At 39.2% G+C, this 25,646-nt stretch overlaps 1 protein-coding gene across 2 annotated transcripts in view; it reads left to right on the top strand.

Annotated features, from left to right (window-relative positions):
* The first annotated feature begins 11,447 nt into the window (after positions 1–11,447).
* The window catches only part of LOC150083157 (WD repeat domain phosphoinositide-interacting protein 2-like), a 387,374-nt gene continuing 373,175 nt past the window's right edge, over positions 11,448–25,646 (top strand). Inside the window, exon 1 of one of the 2 annotated variants that reach the window (XM_090377860.1) lies at positions 11,448–11,598. In XM_090377860.1, the coding sequence (XP_090233986.1) occupies positions 11,486–11,598 (113 nt within the window). In that variant the 5' untranslated portion in view covers positions 11,448–11,485. Of the gene's footprint in view, positions 11,599–11,793; positions 11,883–25,646 lie in introns of those variants that run through there. The other variant, XM_090377861.1, reaches the window with a different exon arrangement.

The following is a 25,646-nucleotide window of genomic DNA, read 5'->3' as shown; positions in this document are numbered from 1 at the left end:
ATTTGTGTGTGTGTGTGTGTGTGTGTGTATATATATATGCCCCACAGGTCTAAATCTAAATACATCAAAATTATTGCCCGACCTATTTGGCCCTAGAACAAGTTATCAGCGAACAACCCTACGCTCTGTTAAAATTACAACCGTTGCTCAAGAAACAGCAATCATCTCATTCTCAAATCTGGTCCTAGCCACTGAAATCTCAGGAAGTTAGGTGGTAGGACCTGCCAGAGTACTCTAGCATCAGTGGTGCACCCGATCAGCCTCCCCGTGGCACGGTGTGGTAATTAAATAGAAGCTATCCTCACTCCGTTATAAATCAAATCAGGTTACAGGCTAAAAATAAAACAGTAAATATGGTACCCATTAAAAATATCAATAAAACACACTTTATTTCCATACCGTACGTTCAGCAATGGTACAAGCATCTTAATAAACTCTTTAGAAATACTGAATTCAAAATAATAGCCAGGCCTATGCAGAAGCTCCATAATATATTAAAAAATCACACAATTCTTCCTTCTTGCTCGGCACAGGTAAATCATCTTGTGTACAAGATTTCGTGTAGTCAGTGTGATTCATCGTACGAGGGTTCCACTCGGTGCACGTTAGAGTTACGTGTCAAGAAACATGCTGCTTCCGTCCGCACGTCGCTCGCAAACGAGTCGGAATTAGCCTTTCATGCGGTCAATGATGGTCAGGTATTCCTATTCAATGAAGCGGTAATTTTAAATATACAACACAATTACATAAAATTATTGATCGCTGAAACGCTTGGAATGAAACTACATGAAAATTCTATCAATGTGCGACGGCCTTATCTAATTTTTTAATTAGATAAGGCCGTCGCACATTGATGTAGTCTTTCTGGTCGCACATTGATAGAATTTTCATGGTCTTTCTGGTGTTTTTTGCGCATGCGCCAATATATATATAAAATCCCTATATTTCAGAGTCAAGTACACACACAACACTTCGCGATATTCCCTTTCTGTGAACACGGCGATCAACCGAAAAGCCTGGTCTGCTTAAGGAAGGGAAACAGCTGTGCATTTCGTTTAATTTGAGTATTCATCCAGATCGTAACTTTTATTCCGTTTAATTTTAATAGGGTTTTTAATTAGTGATTTTGATTATTTATTATCGGAACCAGTTTTAACTATTTATTATGACACAATGTCTTCTCGCACTCATGGTCTTGCTGCGGTGGTTTAATGTGTTTCGGGGTCGGGTTGGGACCCTTGCTTTCGATTCCGTTGCACATCGGATTTGGTCGTATCTTTATGAGTGAGGGAATTCATTAATTCGTTTTTTTTTCACTTTTTTCATCTTATTTTATTCGTCGCATATGCGAGAGAACTGACTGGAAGTATTCCACGAAAAAGATTGAGGTAATCTCTTACTTCTTAATATATTAATTTATGTGTATCCCATGCATTCTTCTTCTCTGCTATATGTCTCATTAGTTCATCTGATATCCATTTAGGCCTGAACTATTTTGACCTAAACCTTGAACAATATTTCTTAGTTGATATGAAAAGCCTAGTAGCTTCCAAGATAAATTCTTTGAATGCTTCCCATTTTGAATTTGCTGTTGGTAACATCATCAGTTGGTCCCACTGTATAGAATTTAAATACTGTATCAGATCATCGTAGTCGCCTTTACGAAAGCAAAAACCCTTCCTTTACCTCTGATGGTAGTTACCTCTGAGTAAATCCCACTTCAGCACACTGTGATCACTGCCACCTAGTGGTTCCTTTATCTACAGATTCTTAATGCATGAAGAATCACTACTGATAATCAGATCAAGTATTACTCCCTCTAGTTGCCTTCCGAACATGCTGATGTAGAAAACAATCATCCAATAAATCCACAAAAGCCTTGATAGTGTTTGCCTGACTTGTGGTAGGGAAAATCTCGGGCAATGATTAAGAGACCAATCCAGAGACATTTACAGAAATAAATAAGATCTTTATTGTACAGTTCACTGGTACACGCAGGTACCACGACCATACAATACCCTTCACGGCACCATGCCAGGGGTTTAGATAGAATATTGAAGGATATGATTTTGTTACAGCATGTGTAAGTAACCAAAGATTCTAAAATTGATTGCAGGGTGACTCCAGCTCAGAAGAGATGTTTGTGATTAAGGGATATTCTTCAGTTGGTGTAACGCAGAAGTGGGTTCTTCTAAGGATCGGTTCTTGGACAGTTTCTGATTTTCATGGCATTGGCAACGGAAGAAAGGGCTTGATGTCAAAATTTGCAGGTAATGTAAAGGTTGGGAGATTTCTTATTGATCACTGCCATATTGCTCATTTAGGATGAATTGAACAGATGAATAATATGAAGTAATTGCTGACACTTCAGGGAAAGTTTAATCAAGCGTAATGTCCAAGTTTGCAGACGATACAAATGTTGACAGGGTTGTTAAGGACGCTACTGACGCTATGCTGCTGCAACAGGATCTGGAAAGGTTGAGCAGATGGGCTGAGAGGTGGCAAATGAAGTTTAACATTGACAAATGTAAAGTACTACATATGTGAAACAGCAACCCCAGAGCAACGTATCAACTCTGTGGTACTGCACTGACAGTGGTAGAGAATGAAAGGGACCTGGGGTGGTTGTGCAGGCAGATATGAAGTTCTCTGAGCAGTGCAGACGGGCAGTAAGGGTAGCTCATGGTGTCTTGTCAATGACATACAAGAATTTTTCTAGGAGGGACAGGTAGGTGATTATTCCCTTGTATAAGGCAATGGTCAGGCCACACCTTGAGTACTGTATACAGGTCTGGAGGCCTCATTTCAAGAAGGATGTAGAGCTGCTGGAACGAGTACAGAGAAGGGCAACAAGGTTAGTGAACGGAACGAAGGGTTGCTCTTACAAAGAAAGGCTTAAGTTTTGCAAATTACGGTGTCTGGAGACTAGGCACCATCGAGGTGATCTGATAGAGGTGTACAAAGCTTTGAATGGTTTCAGCATGCTCAATGCTGATGGGATACTGCCTATTGCTCAGAATAATCACCTGAGAGGTCATAAATTCAAATTGAGGAAAGACAGATGTAGGATAGATGTGCGGAAATTTGCCTTTAGCCAGCGGGTGGTTGGTTGGTGGAACAGACTTCCATCCCTTGTTGTGGAAGTTGATAGCCTAAATAAATTTAAGACTCAGCTGGACAGGTATTTCGAACGAACGGAGGGGTGAAGTGAAAGGGTTTTTTTTTTTTTTTTTTTTTGGCTGATGCTGCATAAGCTTGCTTTCTTGCATCATATGCCTCTACTGTGTGAAAAAATATAGTACCACTGTAAAAGCCTTCAGGTGTTGTAATACTGGTTGGGTTGTGTTGTGTTTTGTTCTGGCTTTTCGCCACAGGCCCCTGGAAGAACCCTATCTTCTCCTCACACACACCATCAGGATATGCCCATGTTGTCCATTATTCTCTGGCTAGTATCCTGAGCTTCCTGGATGTCTGTTTGCTAGCACAGTGGGAGCTTTACCGTCCTCCCTACACCGGGTGGAAATTGCCCGGGTATGAATCCCGTCAATGACGCGAGGAATTTTAATGGGCTTTTTTGTTTCCATGGCCGAGTTAGTCAGTGTCAGGCGTAGATAGCAAAGTTATTTCCCAGGAAACGGGTTTTTCGTCCAGCAAAACAGGCAAATCGACCAGAGAACACACGCAATTTAGTCATTTAATACCTAATATAATAATTTTTTTTGAGTTTCCTGGATGGAGACCTAGCGGAAGAAGTACAGTGTGTACGCAAAAATAAGGGGGTGAAAGTAAGTGTGAGGGGATGTAGATTAAGGCATCTACTCCTGATTACCAACGGAACATTAGTTCCATCAGGAAAAAGGGCAAAACCAAACTATTATATTAGGGTCACCAGGAAATTTCTTACAAAAACCCATATCTATTGTGTCTGTAAATTGCTTGTGTTCTCTGGTCAATATGCGTGATTTTCTGGACGAAAAAAACCTCTGTTTCTGGAAAAAAAAACCCTTGCTATCTACGACTGAGACCGACTAACTTAGCCGCGCAGTGAAAAATAAACAATTAAAGTTCCTTGTATCATTGACGGGATTCGAACCGGGGATTTTTCTACCCGGTGTGGGGAGATGGTTGAAGATACTACTGTACTACCGCGCAGACACCGAAAAGATCATTGTCATTTGAGTTAACCTTTGTGTAGGCAGCCACCTAGACTTTCGTCAATATGCCACTTATTCTTAGCTTAGCTACATCTTAACCTGTCTGGTTAATGATCCAAGTTCAAATAAAAAACATAGAAGCAACAACCTTTGGCCTCGCAGTGGGGACGGCGTCTCCGCCCCCACTACGAGGAGGTAGATCAACCCATCCAGGAAATCTCTTCTTCCAATACACATGTAATTGGCATCTCCAATCATTACAACAATTAGCGATTTCATACTTCTTCATATCTATATTAATCTTTACTTACAACGGGCAAGAGATCCCGACGCCCAACCTAGTATATCGCATTTGGCACTTCCAGGCCACTGGCTGGAAGAGCCACCCCTGATCATGCACTTTAGTGCAACAGTCCTTTCTTCCAATAAAAGGTGGAGGCACCATACAGCAAAACCGCAGATTTATATTCAAAATTTCATAACCAGTTCGTCTTTTGATTATATGTAATGCCCTCAGGCAGTCAAGAGACACTTTCTCTTCCAGCAATTTACACACTTAGGTGGCTGCCCTTTTTCAGTGCGTTCCCTGAATAGTGGCCCCGCGCAGCACAGTGTTCACAGATTGTTTCTGCCACACAATGCCTGGCCGAATAACATACATCTAGACCAGTGTTTCCCAACCTTTTTTTTACCATGCCCCACCTAAGTCTTTCTAAAATTCTGATGCCCCCTATGTAACGTTGGGAAACACCGATATACATATTTTTTATATTCAAAAATTGAATTATTTCCTAAATGAAGCCTAATTACAACTTGTTCAGGACACAAAACTTAGGTTTTAGGAAGAAATCATTAGGAAATTATTAAGAAAAAAACAGTAAGTAAATTTTCAAAACATATAATGGACAACTAAAATTCAAGTACAAAATAATTTATATGAAAGATTTTTTTATAATATTTTAATTTTTAGTAATTATTATTTAATTGTTTAATAATTTCAACATTCCATGTGAAGTCACTTCTAGATGAGTGCACTAAATTTAGTGAGACCCTTGTGCTTGATGCTTGCCGCAGAGAGATTTTATATTGGGCTCCAATTTAGTCAGCTTCAGTCTCAGGTCTCCCCGTTTTGTGATATCCAGTCGATTTCTTTTCTTTAGGAACAAATCATTTATGACACTAAATCCACATTCAGCTAAATATGAAGATGGAAACGGTAACAATAGCTCTCTTGCAAAGTTGGTTGAATTTGGGTATTTAATTTCTGTTTCATCACAAAGCCATGCCATCGCTCCTTTTATATTGAATAAAGTTTTAACTGACTCATCATTTTGCATTTCTGAGAGTTCTTCTTGGTACTGCATTGATACATCAGACAAATCCACTAACATTGGTTGCATCATCCAGGTTGGAAAATCAATTTGTTTTAAATCAGAAAACCTTTCTTTTAAATCAGCGGACAGAATTTTCAGATGATCGACAATAACAAGTACAGCGGTATCAGTCACTTCACATTTTTGCAGCCAACGAAACTGTTCAAAATTTTTGTTACAAATATATTTTTGACATAATTCAATAAATGTAATGAAACCAAATATCTTCGCTTTTGCATCGACGAGAGTTTTATTTGTTCCTTGAAGTTGTTTATTTAATATATTTAGTTTTTCAAAGATATCGGCTAAATAACTCACAAATGCTTTACCATCGACCGTTAACAGATGCTTCATTTCAGGTTTGTCACTTAAAAAGTCACTAATAGTATCAAATAGTTCCATGAATCTTTTCAAGCAGTTCCCTTTCGAGAGCCACCTTACTTCAGTGTGAAGTAAAAGTCTCACATGGTCTCCATTTTGTTCTTCACAAAAAAGCTTGAAGAGACGCTCACATTTGGCATTAGCTTTAATAGCATTGACACATTTTATAACTGATTTTAGTACTTCATGAAGAACAGGCGAAATATTTTTAGCTACCAAGTTTTCCCTATGAATAACACAATGCACAAGAAGCATTTCTGGATTCTCATCTTTCATCAATTTTAAGCAGCCATTTTTCTTGCCCATCATATTAGGAGCACCATCTGAAGCGCAAGATGTTATATTTTTCATTGGTATATTATTGTCATCTAAGTAATTTTTTAGCTTATTATATATATCTTTGGAGGTAGTGGTGCTCTCTAATGATTTACAGAATAACATTTCTTCAGCAAAATTACCTTTATCAATATATCTCACATAAGTTATCAGTACGGCTTCACTGTCTCTCAAAGTTGATTCATCCATTTGCACTGAGAATTTTCTTGTTTTCAGCTTTCCAACAAGTTGTATTTCAATATCTTCACTCATTTCATCTATTCTTCTGCTAACAGTATTGTTATTGAGTGGCATAGCTTTCACGTCTTTGTCATCTTTTTCCAGAACTGTTTTAAGAAATGCTGATATTGATGGTTTGATTAAATTCTCTCCTATAGTATGATTTTTCCCAGATTTAGCAATGAGTAAAGAAATTTCATAACTAGCCTCAAGAGTACGATTGACAGTTGCAGTATGAGCAATAAACAGAGACTTTAATGTTGCTCTTTTTTCAAAATTCTTCTTTAAAGTTTGAAAGTAATCTAAATCTGAATTTACATGAGCATTATGTTTCGCCTTCAAATGCGCCTCAAGACGACCTCGCTTCATTGATTCGTTGGTCAAGCATTGTTGGCATAAAAGACAAAAAGGTGACCTTTGATCGTGGATAGCGGGTATGAAACCAAATTTTAAGTATTCCTCTGAATACTGACGAACTTTTTTTTTACTTGCACTACTCATTTTACTGCGCAACTGAAAGAAATAAATATAAGATAAATCAAAAACTAAAAATAAACTATGCATTAAAGTTAATTTAATTTTATTTTAATATATCAAAATTAATTATTAGTACGCTTTTTGAATGAATAAATCACACGAATTACTGAATTCGGGCTATTAAATCTGTGGTCTCTGTGAACAAGCAGATAAGTCTAATTTGTCAAAAATTAGATAAGTGCACTATAATAAAGTATTTATTATTTACTATTATGTGACACGCAGCTATCTTCGTTATTGTAGTTTTAGCGTGAGTAATAAATATTTGTATATTCGAATATATGCGTGTTTATATGAGAGTGTGAAGTTTATTTTTCCTCTCCTGCAAATTCGAGTTTTTGGACTTATTTGCTTATTTACTGAGACCACAGAAATACATATATGACAAATACATACCATTGTATATCACGGTTCTTCATTAATAATAATTCTGTGCGTGGACAAAGTAATTTTTATTTTAATCTGAGATCGTCAAACCTATCCAAATGTACAGTCACGATGCCCAAACGAGCGTTTGTATGAAAGGAATTACCTATTTCATATAACATGCTGAGTTTGCGGTAGGCTACAGTAGACAACCACTTTGCTTGCACATTGCATATGCCATAAGCAATCGTCCAATACAGTATGTACTATTCCTTCACTAGGCATAGTAAGCAATACTCTCCGAGCAAACTGTAGTTGATATTACTCCAAACTTTCAAGTGCAGCTCTATAGAAAGTACAACATTTAACGAATGCTTATTTAAAATTGAGATACCAACAATTCTTCTTTTGTACAAGTTAAATCATAGTAGGCGGTTGTTTTAAACTCTAGACGAGCAATTTTTGAATTGCCCCCCTGAACAATCAAATTGCCCCCATGTGGGGCGTGGGACCCACGTTGGGAAACACTGATCTAGACCAACACAATAGACCAGCTTTTATGTTCTAGCAACAATCTTAAATAAAATTAATATAAACGATTACCTGGTAACCATCAAGTTCAGTAGACGTGACCGTCAGCTCCATGACGATCTGATATAAATTTCATACTTGCAAAAATTAGAATCACTTTAAAATTTCATATTCTACGAAGAGCTCACTTTGCGGGTAATATTGGAATACATGCGCGGGCATATTTATTAGGCACCTACGGGACGGCCACAAGCATGTTCAACCAGTTCTGTCAAACAAGCCCCTAACACAAAAGGTATAAATAATATCATCCAAGTCTTTTCCGCATTCCTATCAACGAGCCCACCGCCGTCTTAATATCTAGTTATCTGCATTATTATCGTCACTCCAAGAGCTGTAAAATTTGAAAAAAATAAAAAATCACTATTAAAAATACCCGATATTTATTTTTGTACAAGACCCCAGGGCCCCGCAAACAATTCTTGAACAGGGCCCCAAAAACTTTGGTGCAGGCCCTGGGCACCTATGAGGTGATCTGATTGATCTCATTGAGCAGGCTCAATGCTGATGGTATTCATCTTCTTGCTCAGATTACAAAACTAGGGGGCATAAACTGAAATTGAGGAAAGCCAGTTGTAGAATAGATGTACGGAAATTTGCGTTTAGCCAGCGAGTAGTTGATTGTTGGAATAAACTTCCATCTGTCATTGTGGAAGTTGATAGTATAAATAATTTTTCCTTACCTGTTTTATAATTGGCAAGGAAAGGGAAAAAAACCCAAGTTGTCCAACAAAATAAACAGAATTTTGAACTGTTATAGAATCGTTAGCGGTTACAATAATCCCGCTATCTCTGCAGCGATCGTATTGTAACAAAACGCGTTCAGAAATCCAAAACAGTCTTACCCGATTACCTTTGACTTCTTTAATCAGAATCCACTTTCAAATTTCGGAAATCCATCTTTAAAACTCAAGGGCTCACATCTGGTGAGTACGGGCTTGGCACACCCAGGGTTCTGAGTTGGATATCATCATTCTTCTCTTTCTTGGTAATTCCCTTCTACTTTTGACTCTCTGTCTCTCATGGTAACTCGGGAATTTTTTTTTTTTTGGCTGGTGCAGCATAAGCCTCAGACTTCCTTGCACCATATAGCTATCAACAATAACAATAAAAATCAGAAATAATCCAAAAACAGCAGCTACCACAATCGATCCTTTTTCACCATCAAGCGTACTCATCTCTCGTGCACGATCGCTCTCGATGGCGTCCACAGCGAACTGGTCAATCAGGTAGTAAAGTGCTTAGGGTCAAGCGGCACCAGGGGATTCCCCCCACTTCCGCACTGTATACTCTGTTTTTTGTGTCACAGAACTCTGTTAGGGCCAGAAATTTTTAAAAAAGTGTAAGGGTATCGTTCTGTTGTGTAATGTCGTGGGGTGTTATTTCTCTGACCTATTAGCCGTTGGGTCCCCCTGCTGCCCACACTTTGCCATGTGGAAGCAGGCAGGCACCCAGTAGAAGTTTATATTATTAGTACTGTGGCAGGCACTGCAACCTACTTTCCAAAGATTTCGGTGGCTAGGGCCTATAAAAGTTGGCGCGCTAGAAGATTAGAATAAGGCCGAATGACGTTGAAACGAAGGTGAAGTTGAGTTTGAACACTAATGCAATTTAACTGGTTAAATTAGGGCCGTGCATTGTCAGAATAGTTAGAATGGAGGGAGACTGAAGGCTGGGGGGGGGAAGATAGCAATGTCGGGACAATAGGGAAGGCAACCCAAGCGAGGACAGTGGGGAAAGATCCCACTAGGATAAAGAGGGGGGGGAGAAAGAAGACCATCCCCTCCCTCTCCCCACCTAGGGAAGGGGATGTGAAGAGAACTAGGTGAGAGGGCCCAGTTCGGATCGGCAGCGAATGATGGAACACTGTCGAGAGCAGAGAGTCCAGTTCGAAGAATCAAGTCCAGGCAGGGTATTCATGAGACATGGTCCAACCCATGGTGAGTAGTCTAGTTTGCTAAGTCATGTGCTGTCTTGTCATCCCTGGGACAGGGTCCCAACGATGATGATTTGTCACACAGGTGACAAATCATCATGGTTGGCACCCTGTCAGGTGGTGCTGATACAGTTGTAAAAGTGTTTGAGAACTTTAGCATGCCTCACACGTCGAATGATGCTTAGCCACCACAACCAAGAGAAGGCGTCAGAGAAGTCGATTGAGATGGCCAGGAAGTACTGCTCTTTTGTAGCTTCAACTTTAGAATTTAGTTCTTGGACGCTTGGATAGCATCCACTTTAAAGCCACACTACCTGGCAGACTGCTCTTTTGTAGCTTCAACTTTAGAATTTAGTTCTTGGACGCTTGGATAGCATCCACTTTAAAGCCACACTACCTGGCAGACTGGAGGTTAGCATTCGCATAGCCTGTTGACAGTAATAGTCTTACCAGTAATTTGATAGCAACTGGGAGAAGAGCAATCGGATGTTATGAGGTTTTATAGGGTGGATAAGCTAGACATTTGTTGAGTAGGAATAAGAATTGTTAAAAAAAAAAAAAAAAAACTATATTAGGGTTGCCTGGTAATTTCTTACATATACCCATGTGTATTGTGTCTGTAAATTGCGTGTGTTCTCTGCTCGATTTGCCTGTTTTGATGGTCGGGGAAAAAAAAAAAACCTCCGTTTCCGGGGGGGGGGGAACTTGCGATCTACGCCGCCTGAGAATAACGAACCCGATGTGGGATGACGGTGACCATACCACAGTGCTATCCGCACAGACAGTAAGAGTTGTTCAGAATGGATTGTAACAATCTCAGGCTCTGAAGTCTAGACGATCTAAGCGTGGATATATGTTGCTTTGCGTCCTGCCAATAACCGATTTGAGCTCATCTAGAGTGAATGGCTCTTTTAACATCATTGTGATACATTTCATTACTTTATACCTTTATATCATTTCAATGCTTTATACCTTTCCCCGAGGGCTTCTGTTTCATCGAAAGATCCAGTAACACAATGAATTTTAGAAACATTAATATCTATGCTGACAGTATGATCTCTCCTGTTACAGTGAGTACTTTTATTTATTTAAATTTTTTGTTTTGCGCCAAACTTTTCTGGTATGTGACTGGTAATTTTATCCGACCTTCCAGCAAGCCTATTTGTTTTGAATTAATTAAGTTTAAATACTTGACGCGTGCATTAACTGTGTTAAAAACTGTGCGTTAGATCGAAGCTTCGGATTGTGAAGACCGATAGCTGCACAGTTTTTCCTGAGGAGGTCACATGCCATCCTGATTGGGTCTTACTTCCGATTAGTGGAAGTCTGGGATAGCTAACGTCTGTAGCTGACGTTAAATACAAATCGCAAAAAATTTCATGCTTTTCCTTTACCTAACTTATACGAAACTGTTACGTTCCGTTAGGTTAGGGAAATTGCAATAACTTATTAAAATTTTATTTCCAATTTGCAATTAAAAGAGAACAATGCCCTAGTTTACGAAACAATTAGATGCTGCTATCGCTGTCTACTTTGCGTCATCGAAGGAGTTTAAACCGAGAAAATGCTGCGGGTCAGAGCTGTCGTTCACTATGAATACCAGAGTTCAAACAACTTCCCTGTATTTGAAATTGATTTCGGTTTTTGAATCCTCGGCCATGAAAACAGCTCTCTCTCCCACAATCAAGTTAAACTTGGAGATATGGTGAGGAGGAAACAATAACTCCCTTCTAATATTTTGCGTACTAATACTTTATATCTCGTCATATGTGATTTCCCCCCCCCCCTTCAATCTCGTACCAGCTGATTTCGCTTCGGAGCATTATGGTATCGTACATGATTGCGATTGCGAAGCGTTTTGTTGATTGTAAAGAGAGTTCATAGTAAATATTTTACTCTTTGTAAAAAGCAATATTATTTTTTAGGTATGTGTGAAACTAATGATTCAGCTCGTAACTTATTTTGTGTTACTTTTAATCAGGATTCCACGTAAGTGAGACTTTTACATTTCTCCATATTTTACTTACATAAGTACTGTATTAGTTTTGTTCATTACTGGAAACTCGACTATTCGTGATTAAACCTTGATTATTAACTGGAAAGTTGGTAAAAGTTCTTGATTATTTTTTTAAAAAAATATTGACTATACCAGTTAAAAAAAAAAAAAAAAAGACGGAATTGTACGTAAGTTATGGTGGTATTTTCAAATTTTTGCGCAACTAGTGATTTGAGAAATATGAACAAGGAAATTTCATGAAGCATCTTCATATCGTTAGTAAGGTGCTGATTTTTCTGATGTTGATGGAAATTATGTGTTCGAGGAATTGAAATTGTTTTGAATTATTATTACTCTCAACTGTGAAGTAAAAGAATATTTTAATACAGTCTGCTCTATCCAAGTCTGTATATAGCACGAGTAACGTTTTAAGAATAAAATTAACAACTGTGATAAATATCGCTCGGCTTGACGTTTTTCAAAGTTAAAACTGAATAATAATTATTTGTTTTCATCGAAGAGTCAGGAGCCACTGATGACATTTATCAGTGAAACTATTTATAGAAAATCATATCTGAAAAGAAGGTGATTTATAGATAAATTGGTGCAACAAAAAGTTAGGTTACTTAGGGATGTTTATTAGTACCGAGACAATGAAAACGGAATTTTGATATTGGGTTATTGTGAAAAGTCACATGATAAAAGCCCAAGACGCAAAGTAAATGTACAGTGACGAAAAATAACGACCTACCAATCAAAAGAAAGCCCGGTTCCCTCCTGGATGACACAAACAGCAAGTCACGTAGTTTCACGTTTAGTCGTCCGATCGCTCCAGATAATGCATTTGAACTTTGTCATCCGCTTGTAGATAAATCCGCTTGTATAATAAAAAAAAAAAAAAAAAGCAACAACCCCGGTCTACTCAAAGAGCGTGTGCTACTGCACTCCCGTTCTGACCACTCGGCTACGGAGGCCTGTACATAGTAATGTTAAAATGTAATTCTTGAAATATAATAAAAAAGGCTAGAAACTAACAAGAGTTCCGAGCTTGCTTTTGAAAACTTGAAAACTACAGTGGTTTAAAGTTTGTCTTAACAAAAGAAAGTGGAAGGAAACTAAAATAATGTTAATTAAGAACCATTATTTTTGAATGACTCTGATGAGTATAATAAGAAACTGTACAGGGAAATAGAGTGGGCCAGTAAATCAGAGAGTCATATATTGGGAGATTTTAATTTCCCAGATATTGACTGGAATTTGGGGGTTGGTTACTCACGCACTAGCAGGGCTTTTGTGGATTTATTGGATGATTGTTTTCTACATCAGCATGTTCGGGAGGCAACTAGAGGGAGTAATACTCTTGATTTGATTATCAGCAGTGATTCTTCATGCATTAAGAATCTGCAGATAAATGAACCACTAGGTGGCAGTGATCACAGTGTGCTGAAGTGGGATTTACTCAAAGAGGTAACTACCATTAGGGGTAAAGGGAAGGGTTATTGCTTCCGTAAAGGTGACTACGATGGACTGAGACAGTATTTAAATTCTATACAGTGGGACCAACTAATGATGTTACCAACAGCAAATTCAAAATGGGAAGCATTCAAAGAACTTATCTTGGAAGCTACTAGGCTTTACATACCAACTAAGAAATGTTGTTCAAGGTTTAGGCCAAAATGGATGTCACATGAACTAATGAGGCATATGGCAGAGAAGAAAAATGCATGGGATACTTACAAATTAACACATGACACAGAAGCCTATGATAGATACAAGTTGATATGCAACCAAGTTACAAAGGAGGTTAGGCAGGCGAAGGCAGATTACGAGAAATCCTTGGCAAGGGATGCAAAGAAAAACAGCAAAGAGTTCTTTACTTATGTAAACTCTAGAAGGAAGGGGATGAATCAGATTGGTCCACTTGATATTGATGTGTCAACTGTTGATGATCCTGCTCAGGTAGCTAACAAACTAAATGAATATTTTGCATCGACATTCACACATGAGGAGTTATTCAGCAAGGGGAATGCCAGAGGTGTATTCAACTCTAACAGTAAGCTACAGAATCTTGAAATAACTGGGAGTAAAGTGGAGGAGAAACTGTTGAAGATAAACACAAGAAAGGCACCCGGGGTGGATGGGATCTATCCAGTTATATTAAAGGAGGCAGCAAAGGAAGTAAGCAAACCCTTAGCCATAATTATGAGAGCTTCCTTGGACTCAGGGGAGGTACCCATAGACTGGAAATGTGCAAATGTGACCCCAATTCATAAAGGAGGATCAAAGGCTGACACAAGTAATTATAGACCTGTGAGCTTAACTTCTGTTCCAGGAAAATTAATGGAGGCACTGGTTAAAGAAGCACTGCAGGATCATTTAGACAAGACTTCAGTTATAGCTTAGACACAGCATGGTTTTGTTAAGGGGAAGTCTTGCCTGACCAACTTGATTGGATACTATGATGCAGTCACAAAAGAACTGGATGCAGGGAATAACTTTGATATTATATACTTGGATCTTAGAAAGGCTTTTGATACTGTTGCACATGGAAGACTGCTACACAAATTGGAGCTGTGTGACATTGGAGGCAAATTGCTGCTATGGATAAAGGGGTGGTTGAGGGGGAGAAGACAGAGAGTGGTAATCAATGGACACTGCTCATCGTGGACTAATGTTATTAGTGGAGTCCCTCAGGGCTCAGTGTTGGGTCCATTATTGTTTTCTGTATTTATAAATGATATTGATAATGGTATATCAAGCTTAATGTCCACGTTTGCAGACGATACAAAGGTTGGCAGGGTTGTCAAGGACACTACTGACACTATGCTGCTGCAACAGGATCTGGAAAGATTGAGCAGATGGGCTGAGAGGTGGCAAATGAAGTTTAACATTGACAAATGTAAAGTACTACACATGGGAAACAGCAACCCCAGAGCAACGTATCAACTCTGTGGTACTACACTCACAGTGGTAGAGAATGAAAGGGACTTGGGGGTGGTTGTGCAGGCAGATATGAAGTTCTCTGAGCAGTGCAGACGGGCTGCAAGAGTAGCTCATGGAGTATTGTCAATGATATATAGGAATTTTTCCAGCAGGGATAAGGAGGTGATTGTTTCATTGTATAAGGCAATGGTCAGGCCACACCTAGAGTACTGTATACAGGTCTGGAGGCCTCATTTCAAGAAGGATGTAGAGCTGCTGGAACGAGTAACGAGAAGGGCAACAAAATTAGTGAATGGAACAAAGGGGTGCTCTTACGAAGAAAGGCTTAAGTTTTGCAAATTACAGTGTCTGGAGACTAGGCACCAGCGAGGTGATCTGATAGAGGTGTATAAAGCCTTGAATGGTTTAAGCATGCTCAATGCTGATGGGATTCTTCCTCTAGCTCAGAAAAATCACCTGAGAGGGCATAAATTCAAATTGAGGAAAGACAGATGTAGGATAGACGTGCGGAAATTTGCCTTTAGCCAGCGGGTGGTTGGTTGGTGGAACAGACTTCCATCCCTTGTGGTGGAGGTTGATAGCCTAAATAAGTTTAAGGCTCAGCTGGACAGGTATTTTGAACGAACAGAGGGGTGAAGTGGGTTTTTTTTTTTTTTGGCTGATGCTGCATAAGCTTGCTTTCTTGCATCAAATGCCTCTACTAATGCTAATGCTAATTGAAAACATTTCCTTATTAAATTGCCCTTGAGTACTGTATTAAAAAAATACAGCTTGAGTACTGTATTTAAAAAATACACCAGTATTTGTATTTAAAAATTACAGTACTCAAGGTGTGGCTTAAACAAGCTTTAATACAGAGTGTATGTAAATACAATTAGTGTGGACCTGAAAATGGCATAGGCATTGGTCCTTAAAAATTAATCTAGAGGTAACTGCAGCAGACTCACTTTCTGGTGTCTGCATGCAAAGCAAAGTTAGTGAAGTTGTAGAGCAGCTGTCTTTTATGGGCACAAAAGGTAATACAGTTGTATATTAATTAACACCTCTATCAGATCACCTCGTCTGGAGACTAGGCACCGGCGAGGTGATCTGATAGAGGTGTATAAAGCCTTGAATGGTTTGAGCATGCTTAGTGCTGATGGGATTCTTCCTCTTGCTCAGAATAATCACCTGAGAGGGCAGAAATTCAAATTGAGAAAAGACAGATGTAGGATAGATGTGCGGAAATTTGCCTTTAGTCAGCGGGTAGTTGGTTGCTGGAACAGACTTCCATCTCTTGTTGTGGAAGTTGATAGCCTAAATAAATTAAAGGCTCAGCTGGACGGGTGAAATGGGAGTGGTTTTTTTTTTTTTTTTTTTTGGCTGATGCTGCAAAAGCTTCCTTTCTTGCATCATATACATGTCATCATCAGTGATATTAAACTTAGGCAATGTGAGATATGAGGCAGTGTTGAGGAAAAAACCATGATGTGGTCACAAAGGAACTGGATGCAAGAAATAATTTTGATATGATATACTTGGATTTTAGGAAAGTTTTTGATACTGTGACACACTGAAGACTGCTGTACAAATTGGAGCAGTTTGGCATTAGCATGGCCACATGATGGAAGAAAGCAAGCTTATTAGCATTAGTAGAGGCATTTGATGCAAGAAAGCAAGCGTATGCAGCATCAGCCAAAAAAAAATAAATAAATAAAAAATAACCACTTCCACTTCACCCCTCTGTTCGTTCAAAATACCTGTCCAGCTGAGCCTTAAACTTATTTAGGCTATCAACTTCCACGACAAGGGATGGAAGTCTGTTCCACCAACCAACCACCCGCTGGCTAAAGGCAAATTTCCTCACGTCTGTCCTTCCTCAATTTGAATTTATGCCCTCTCAGGTGATTATTCTGAGCAATAGGAAGAATCCAAAAAAAAAAGCCCTTATTTCACCCATCCCCTCACTCCAAATGTTTGTCAAGTTCTGCCTTTAATATGTTTAAGCTATCAACTTCTACAACGACAGAGCAAGTTGCTACAATGAATAAAAGGATGGTTGAGTGAGAAAAGACAGAGTGGTTATCAGTGGACAGTGCTCTTCATGGACTAATGTTATTAGTGAATTCCCCCAGTATTCAGTGTTGGACCCATTGTTTTTGGTATTTATCAATGATATTGATGAAGGTATATCAAGGTTAATGTCTAAGTTTGCACACGGTACGAAGGTTGGCAGGGTTGTTAATGACAGTAATGATAATATGCTACTACAACAGGATCTGGAAAAGTTGAGCAGATGGGCTGGGAGGTGGCAGCTGAAGTTGAACATTGACAAATATAAAGTACTGCATATGGTTTGCAGTAACCCCAGAATAACGTATCAACTGGGTGGTACTACACTCAGAGTAATTGTGCAGTCAGATATGAATTTTGTGAGCACTACAGACAGGCTGCAAAAGTAGCTCATGGTGTCTTGTCAATGATATACTGGAATTTTGCTAGTAGGGATAAGGGGGTTATTGTCCCTTTTATAAAGCAATGGTCAGGCCACACCTTAAATGCTGCATGCAGGTTTTGGGGGGCTCATTTTAGGAAAGATATAGAGCTGCTAGAATGAGTAAAGAGAAGGACAATGCGATCTGTGAGAATAACAAAGGGTTGGTGTTACCAAGAAAGGCAAGTTCTGCAAATTGCAGCTTCTGGAGTCCAGGCACCTGCGAGGTGATCTAATTGAGGTGTATAAGGCCTTGAATGAATTGAGCAAACTGAATGCTAATGGGATTCTTCCGGTTGCTCAGATTACTCATCTGAGGGGACATAAATTAAAATTGAGAAAAGACAATTGTAGAATAGATGTGCGGAAATTCGCCTTTTGCCAGCGGGTGGTTGATAGTTGAAACAAACTTCCATCTGTTGTAGTGGAGGTCAACAACTTAAATAAGTTCAAGGCAGAACTAGACAAACGTTTGGAGTGAATGGATGGGTGAAAGCAAGCTTAAATAGCTTGCTTTCTTGCATCATATTCCTGTGCTAATGCTAAATTTGAAAATATCTGGAATATTGTCCAAGCATGATAAGAGGTCATATATCGCACTAGTAGGCTACCTGAAACAATTTGCCTTAATATCAACCCAGAAAAGTCTGAGTGCATGCTTTACTCCTTGAAGAAAGAGCCCACAACCATCTCCCCAAAGATTAGCGGTACACCACAAACACAAAACACATCTGGGCAGCAGAGTATTGGCTCCTCAAGTGGGTAACCTAAACACAGGATACCAGCCCAAGCGCATACGAATGAAATGGCCCTGGCTGCCCAAATTCCCATGCTGCCCTCTCTCATTGAAGAAATAAGAGTGGTAATCACGATAAAGATGCTGACTGGTCTCATCACATCTTTCATTCTGGGATCTCTTTGGCTGGAGGATTCCACCTGCCCAGCTCAGAGCCACCCCAACAATTTGCCCTCTTCACTCTGGCCTCCACTTATCAGATCGCTTCCTATTTTACCAGATGCTCGGACGAATCCAGGACATCAATGCAGACTTAAAGAAATTTGCTGTATAGATACAGGATTTTGGGCCCCACACATAACATGCCCTCATATCACTCAGCATAGACAGAGGGCGTCGTAGAAACCATTTAGTCGCATCCAAATTTATCCCAGGTTCCCTCTAGTAAGGAATAGTCAATGAAGGTCCAGACCCTCTGCAAAATCAAAAGCCTTCTCTTCATCGCATCCAACCGACATGCCCCGCATTCACCAGTTAATTACTGATCATACCAAGGGCGGAGCCAGTGGTATGTGCATCAAATGCCTCTGTTCATGCTCTTCTTTCCCATGAACTGTGAAGACAAAAATTGGGACTTTCAAGTGTCACTTTGTTTATTTTATTTTAATTTTAGGTTACACCAGTATTTATTTATTTAATATAATTTTTCTGTCCTCTTAATATTCTATGTAACCTAATGCCATTATATAATAGTAATGTAATATTCAAGAAAGCAAGCATATGAGCTTATGTAGCATCAGCCAAAAAAAAAAAAAAAAAAAAAAGCCGACCGGGCTAGCCGAGTGGGTAAAGTACCTGCCCGGCAACCCAAAGGTCGCGGGTTCGATTCCCGCCTCGGGCTTGGATCAAAGTACTGCAAAAAAACCTTGGGAGGTGCAATATGGCCACAGAAGCCGATGCGCCAACAACTACCAAATCAAATCAAAAAAAAGCCAAAAAAAAAAAAAAAATCATGCAACCATTCCCTCTAAAAGTTTGTCCAGTTCCTCCTTGAATTTATTTAAGCTATCAACTTCCACAACGAGAGATTGAAGTTTTTTCTAGCAATTAGGCACCCGCTGGCTAAAGGAAAATTTCGACATCTATTCTACAACTGTCTTTCCTCAATTTGAATTTATGCCCCCGTAGGTTCATAATCTGAGCAAGTGGAAGAATCCCATCAGAATCAGCGTGCTCAACCCATTCAAGGCCTTATACATCTCTATCAGATCACCTCGCAGGTGCTTAGTCTCCAGCCACTGCAATTTGCAAAACTTAAGCCTCTCTTGGTAAGAGGATCCCTTCATTCCCCCTCACCAATCTTATTGCCCTTCTCTGTACATGCTCAAGTAAATCTATATCCTTCCTAAAATGAGGCCTCCAGACCTGTACACAGTATTCAAGGCATGGCCTGACCATTGCCTTATACAAAGGGATAATCACCTCCTGTTCCCTTCTAGCAAAATTCCTGTATATCATTGACAAAACCCCATGACCTGCTCTTGTAGCCTGTCTGCATTGCCCAGAAAACTTCATATCTGACTGCACAATTACTCCCAGGTCTTTTTCATTTTCTACCACCCTAAGTGTAGTACCACACAGTTGGTACATTCCTCTGTGGTTACTTCTACCCTTATACAGTACTTTGCATTTGTCAATGTTAAACTTTAGTTGCCACTTCTCAGCCCATCTGCTCAAATTTTCTAGATCCTGTTGCAGTATCACGCTGCCATTACTGTCATTATCAACTCTGCCATTTGCAAACTTCGACACTAAGCATGATATACCTTCATCTATATCATTGATTAATATACAAAACAGCAGTGGGCCCAACACCGAACCCTGTGGGACTCCTCTAATAACATTAGTCCACAAACAGCAGCGTCCATTGATTACCACTCCTATCTTCTCCCACTCAACCACCCTTTTATCCATTGTAGCAACTTACCCTTAAAATAGGGCGACCGCATTTATAAAACAAAAAAAAAAAAAAAACTGGTCACTCATGGCGAGTTGACATGATTCAACTGTCATACTAGTTAAAATGAACCTCTTGTACTGGTTTCATGCCAACTAGCCATAACTGTTTAGCTTGATTAAAATTAATATAGGTTACTTACATATTTATTGCTGTCTTAGTCCCACAATAACATTGTCAAATTACACAAATATTTTTGTCGTATTTTCTAGATGACTGAATTTCTTTAAAAAGGTTTTTGCTGTTTAGAAGAAATGTCTTTAAAATGTGTTATTTTTATAAATATTGCCCGTACAGTTTCAATGGACAACTGGTTCCTTTCACCAGTCCAAAATGCGTGCATTAAGGAAAACACCCTCTCTAATGATGCATTTGTATGCCTGGTATTCCTAACACAAAACTTACAATGCGTATTATATTCCCAAATCTAAAGTCTTCATTTTTCATTGTCTGAATTGTCTCAGTCTGAATTGTTTGTCGTTATTCATCACAACACATTTCTTCCATTGATCAATCTTTTAAATTCACATATATTCTTCAAATGATTCACTTCATTGAATGGTTCGTCATCATCTATTACTTTTATTATGTTGGTGTCAATTTTGGATATGTTTTGGACACAATGTTGAACAACACTTCAAGATGGAGGGATATTAAACAAAACCCATTTAAAGTAACATAGCTCTCAAAAGGCTTGGCCTAGTTTTCCACATTCAGTTTGTCATCTACCTCAGCAGGTTCATCAACAATCGAACTGTTGATGTCAAGTGGATCAATCTGATTCATCCCCTTCCTTCTAGAGTTTACATAAGTAAAGAAGTCTTTGCTGTTTATCTTTGCCAAAGATTTCTTGTAATCTGCCTTTGCTTGCATAACTTCTTTTGTGACTTGATCACAGACTATCTTATATCTACCCTAGGCATCTGTGTCTCATGATAATTTGTGTCCCGTGAAAAGCCTAGTAGCTTCCAAGATTAATCATGCATTCCTTTCATGCTTCCCATTTAGAATTTGCTGTTGGTAACATTATCAGTTTGTCCGACTGTATAGAATTTAAAAAATCTCTGAGATGACAGTAGTCACCTTTACAAAAGCAAAAACCTTTCCCTTTACCCCTGATAGTAGTTTTAACTTCACATCAGTACACTGTGATCACTGCCACCTAGTGGTTCCTTGATCTGAAGATTTTTAATGCATAAAGAATCACTTCTGATAATCAGATCAAGAGTATTACTCTCTGGTTGCCTCTTGAACATGTTGAAAACATTTATCCAATAAATTCACAAAATTCTTGCTAGTGTGTGAGTGATCAACCCACAAGTTCCAGTCTATATCTGGGGAGTTAAAATCCCCCATTGTAAGACTATCTGATTTACTGGCCCACTCTATTTCCCTGTACAGTTGTTCATTGTACTCATAAGAGTCATTAGGCCTATAACATGCTCCTACTCTCAACTTGGTTTTCACAGTGCTTATGTCACATCAAACTGATTCAGTACTGCACTGTCCTCCCGTGTCAGTTCAATGCACTTCCTTAGATTTTGTGTTTCAGAATCACAGAATCACTCCTAGTCCCCTTCTATCCTGACAGGATAGAAAGGTAGGAGGGGTAATGCTGTTAGTTAAGAGGAGTGACATTTGATGTCCTCGCCAGCACCTTAAATTCATCAAATTTATTTACTATACTCCTAGCATTGGTATACATACACCTATTCCTACTCTTAGTTACTCTAACACTACCCATGTATTTACTTGTTCCATGATGACTCCCAGCAGCCCTTGAATCCCCAGTACCTCATTTTCCAGGCTGCTGCTCGTTCCAATAGAAGCAGTGGAAGAATCACTTTCACCTATGGCTCCTGTTAATCTATTAGTGTGTGTATCCCCTGAAGCTAGCAGTTTTCCGACCCACCTAACACTGCCTCGATAGCATCGGCAAATATTCTTGCACTCTTTCTATTTAAGTGTATCCCATCGCTGTAGAAACAATCTCTCCTGTTAACAAGCCCAGATCATGCTGGGAAAAATTTTATCCCATGAGCCTTGCACACTCTCTCCAGGGTTGCATTTATTGACATGGCTGTTATCATATACTCCCTCCTATTGTGTCTAGGCATTAGCATTAGTAGAGGCATATAATGCAAAAAAGCAAGCTTATGCAGCATCAGCCAAAAAAAAAAAAAAACCCTTCCACTTCACCCCTCTGTTCATTCGAAATACCTGTCCAGCTGAGCCTTAAATTTATTTAGACTATCAACTTCCACAACAAGGGATAGAAGTCTGTTCCTGCAGTGCTACTTTCCTGGAGCAGAAGTTAAACTCACAGGTCTATAATTACTTGAGTCAGCCTTTGATCCTCCTTTGTGAATTGGGGTCACACTTGCACATCTCGAGTCTATGGGTATCTCCTCTGAGTCCAAGGAAGTTCTCATAATTATGGCAAACCATAGCCATAATTATGGCTATGGTTTGCTTACTTCCTTTGTTGCCTCCTTTAATATAACTTCAACAATTTCTCCTCCACTTTACTCTCAGTTATTACAAGATTATCTAGCTTACTGCCAGAGTTGAATACATCTCTGGCATTCCCCTCTCCGAATAACTCCTCGTGTGTGAATGTCGATGCAAAATATTTATTTAGTTTGTTAGCTACCTGAGCAGGATCATCAACAGTTGAACCATCGATATCAAGTGGACCAATCTGATTCATCCCCTTCCTTCTAGAGTTTACATAAGTAAAGAACTCTTTGCTGTTTTTCTTTGCACCCTTTGCCAAAGATTTCTCATAATCTGCCTTTGCCTGCCTAACCTCCTTTGTGACTTGGTTACAGACCAGCTTATATCTATCATAGGTTTCTGTGTCACGTGTTAATTTATATGTATCCCATGCATTTTTCTTCTCTGCCATATGTCTCATTAGTTCATCTGACATCCATTTAGGCCTAAACCTTGAACAATATTTCTTAGTTGGTATGTAAAGCCTAGTAGCGTCCAAGATAAGTTCTTTGAATGCTTCCCATTTTGAATTTACTGTTGGTAACATCATCAGTTAGTCCCACTGTATAGAATTTAAATACTGTCTCAGACCATTGTAGTCGCCTTTACGAAAGCAATAACCCTTCCCTTTACCTCTGATGGAAGTTACCTCTTTGAGTAAATCCCACTTCAGCATACTGTGATCATTGTCACCTAGTTGTTCCTTTATCTGCAGATTCTTAATGCATGAAGAATCCTACTTGCCTATAGCACAGTCCTGCTCTCAATTTTGATCTCCCAATGCTTATGTCACACCAAACTGACTCGACACTGCACTGTCCAGCGATGTCGACTGGCTTTACTTCCTTGGATTTTATGTTTCTTAACTAATAGCATAACCCCCTCCTCCCTTCCTATCCTGTCTATCCTTTCGGTAGACATTGTACTCCCCAAATTCCAGTTCTGCATTCCTTATATATGTGTGACACCATGTCTCTGATATCCCAACAATATCCTTTGATGCTTTGAGCAATACCTCAAATTTATTTACCAAACTCCTAGCATTGGTGTACACGCAAGTATACATGCAACTGTTCCTATTCTTAGCAACCCTAACACAACCCATGTGTTTACTTGTACCGCAATGACTCCCAGCAGTCTCTGAAATATCCTGCATCTTGTTTTTCAGGCTTCTGCTCATTCCAATAGAAGCAGTGCAAGAATCACTTTCACCGCTGCCAGTGGCTGCTGTTAATCTATTAGTCCTTGTATCCCCCCCAAGCTAGCAGTTTTCCGACAAACCTAACACTACCTCGATAGCATCAGCAAATATTCTTGCACCCTTTCTATTTAAGCATATTTTCAGTCACTTTACCGTACTGGATGGAAATTTGTTCCATTAATGAATCTGCTATCCCAAGACACATTTTTGCAGGCCCATGCTTCCTCAGTTTGAAGTTATGCTCCCTCATGTGCATAATCTGAACGAGGATTCTGTCAGCATTACTATTTTACATATAGTGCAAGGAAGCTACAGGTTTTTTCTGCACTGGCCAAAAAAAAAAAAAAAAAAAATGTAGATAATTAAAAGCAAATTATGTGCTTCCCTCCTTCCATAGATAACTATCCAGTTGGCCCTTGAATTTCTTCAGACTGTCAGCCTGCACTACCTGCACAGGCAACTTGTTCCAATAATCAAAAACTTCCTACAATCTAGTAGGAAGTACAATCTAAACCTCTTCCCCTTTAATTTGAATTTATGCCTTCTAGTTCTGGAATTATTTACAGTGAAAATTCAACCGCCATTCATTTTATAAACCCCCTCTCAGAATCTATAAACCTCAATCAGTTACCCTCTAAGGTGCCTGGTTGCAAAGGTAATTGGAAATGTGGCACCTTAGAGGGGACAGAAATTCTTACCAGTGAAAACAAATAGAATTTATTGGAGGTCAGAGTGTAATATTGAAAATCTCACCGACCTCCGGCCACCACGGTTTCCCCACTAAGTCATATGGCCAATCTGCCTCTGTTAGCCCACATATTCAAAGTCTTCCCATGTATGGGCACCCTTTTGTCAATCTCAATGTGCAAATTGCCCTTCTTTGGACCATTTTAAGAAGTCTAATGTCTTTTTTCAGATGAGGTCTCCTTACTTCGACACAATATTCCAAATGTATCTTATGAACTTCATAGGATTTTGTTTGATAAGCCCTGGATAGGACACCATATGCTTTCCTGGCTTCTCTTTTACACTGCTCAGAAAACTTCATATTTGCCCATATCATTACTCCCAGATCCCTTTTTCCCCTCTACTGTTTTTAATTTGATTCCAGCACTTGTAAAAGTTATTTTGGGGTTGCTGTTTCCCAAGTGTAAGACCTTACATTTTGCTGCATTAAAACATAACTGCCACTTTTCTGATCATTTTTGAAGCCTGTTTAAGTCATCCTGAAGGGTGGCTGCTTGGTGTTGATCATTAATGATGCTCCCAGTCTTTACATAGCCTGAAAATTTTGACGTTACTCCCTTTATTCCATTGTTAATGTTATTTCCATTTAACCAATCTATTTGGAGCCTTAAACACCTTAATCAGATCAGATCTGCTCGCAGGTTGAGACATCTGTGTGTAAATTGCAGTGTCAGGAGAAATGTAATCACCAGACACTGCAATTTACAGAACTGAAGCTCTTTCCTGGTAAGAGCAACTTCTTGTTCCCCTCACTAATCTTGTTGTTATGAGGGCCTCAATCACACTGGCTCTTGAGATGTTTTGGAAGGCTTATAAAGTAGAATTTGTCTTCCTATGGCTGTGCTTCTTAACAGGTAAAATATGTTTTAACAGTAAAATATGTTTTAACAGGGATGGGATACAGTTAAATACAAGAGGCGGAAGTATATTTTCTGATGCAATTGAAACAGTGTTAGGTTAATTTGAAACTGCTGTTTTGTGGGAAGGGATATAGAGACTAATGGATTAGTAGCAGCCTGAGCAGAGATAAAAAAAAAAAAAAAAAGTGATCTGTCCAATAGCCTGGAAATAAGTTGTGGGGGGATTATAGGGCTTATTCCGAGATAAGCAAATATATGGGCAGTTTGTGTTACTAAAAGCATAA

Source organism: Mastigoproctus giganteus, chromosome 7, assembly GCF_048544385.1.
Source record: "Mastigoproctus giganteus isolate SK-2022 chromosome 7, ASM4854438v1, whole genome shotgun sequence".
NCBI classification, from domain to species: Eukaryota; Metazoa; Arthropoda; class Arachnida; order Uropygi; family Thelyphonidae; genus Mastigoproctus; species Mastigoproctus giganteus.
The sequence above is the reverse complement of the archived record's forward strand: the minus strand, read 5'-3'. Positions and strand labels throughout refer to the sequence as shown.